General features: G+C 64.6%; 1 protein-coding gene across 1 annotated transcript in view; it reads right to left on the bottom strand.

The window, feature by feature from the left end:
• LOC104081510 (kinesin-like protein KIF1A) overlaps nucleotides 1-522 on the bottom strand; it is a gene marked incomplete at both ends in the record, with an annotated part of 13,765 nt that overhangs the window by 952 nt on the left and 12,291 nt on the right. Inside the window, 2 exons of the mRNA XM_009584289.1 lie at nucleotides 58-195; nucleotides 285-463. Coding sequence (XP_009582584.1) covers nucleotides 58-195; nucleotides 285-463 — 317 coding nt within the window. The remainder of the gene's footprint in view (nucleotides 1-57; nucleotides 196-284; nucleotides 464-522) is intronic.

The raw sequence follows: 522 nt of genomic DNA, 5'->3' as shown, positions 1-522 counted from the left end.
CTCCTGCAGGGCTGCCTGCGGGTCCCAGCCGCACTTAGAAGGAGCCGAAGCGCTCACCTGCCGACCAGCCTGAACCAGGGGAAGCGGTCGTAGAAAGGATCTCCGCCAGTCACCACATTGTCACAGTCCTCGATGACGCTAGAAGGCACTTCTGCTGCACGGTCATACATTTCACGCATCAGGTCCAGGCGTTGCCTGCAGGCAGAGGGGGATGCAGCGGGCAGCGGTGAGAAACCGGGCTGAGGCCGGCCAAGCCCCCTCCAGCGCAGGCTTCGTTCACCCACCTCAGCTTCTCCAGGGTCCAGTAATGCGTTGCCCCGTTCTTCTGGTCCTGCACCTCTACAGCCACGATGGTCCGGGGGAACGGCCGCTTCTCCCGGTCCTTGGCAGCATCGGGAGGCAGCAGGTCGGGAGGGAGAGGCGAGTACAGCGTGTCCGTGAGGAGCACGAACTGAAACTGGACCTGGAGAGGGGCAGAGGGGGACGGTGAGCCGACCGGGAGGATGGGGGGCACCGACACGT

Source organism: Fulmarus glacialis, unplaced genomic scaffold (genome assembly GCF_000690835.1).
Source record: "Fulmarus glacialis isolate BGI_N327 unplaced genomic scaffold, ASM69083v1 scaffold27518, whole genome shotgun sequence".
In the NCBI taxonomy this organism is placed as follows: domain Eukaryota; kingdom Metazoa; phylum Chordata; class Aves; order Procellariiformes; family Procellariidae; genus Fulmarus; species Fulmarus glacialis.
This window is presented reverse-complemented; position numbering and strand designations above follow the sequence as displayed.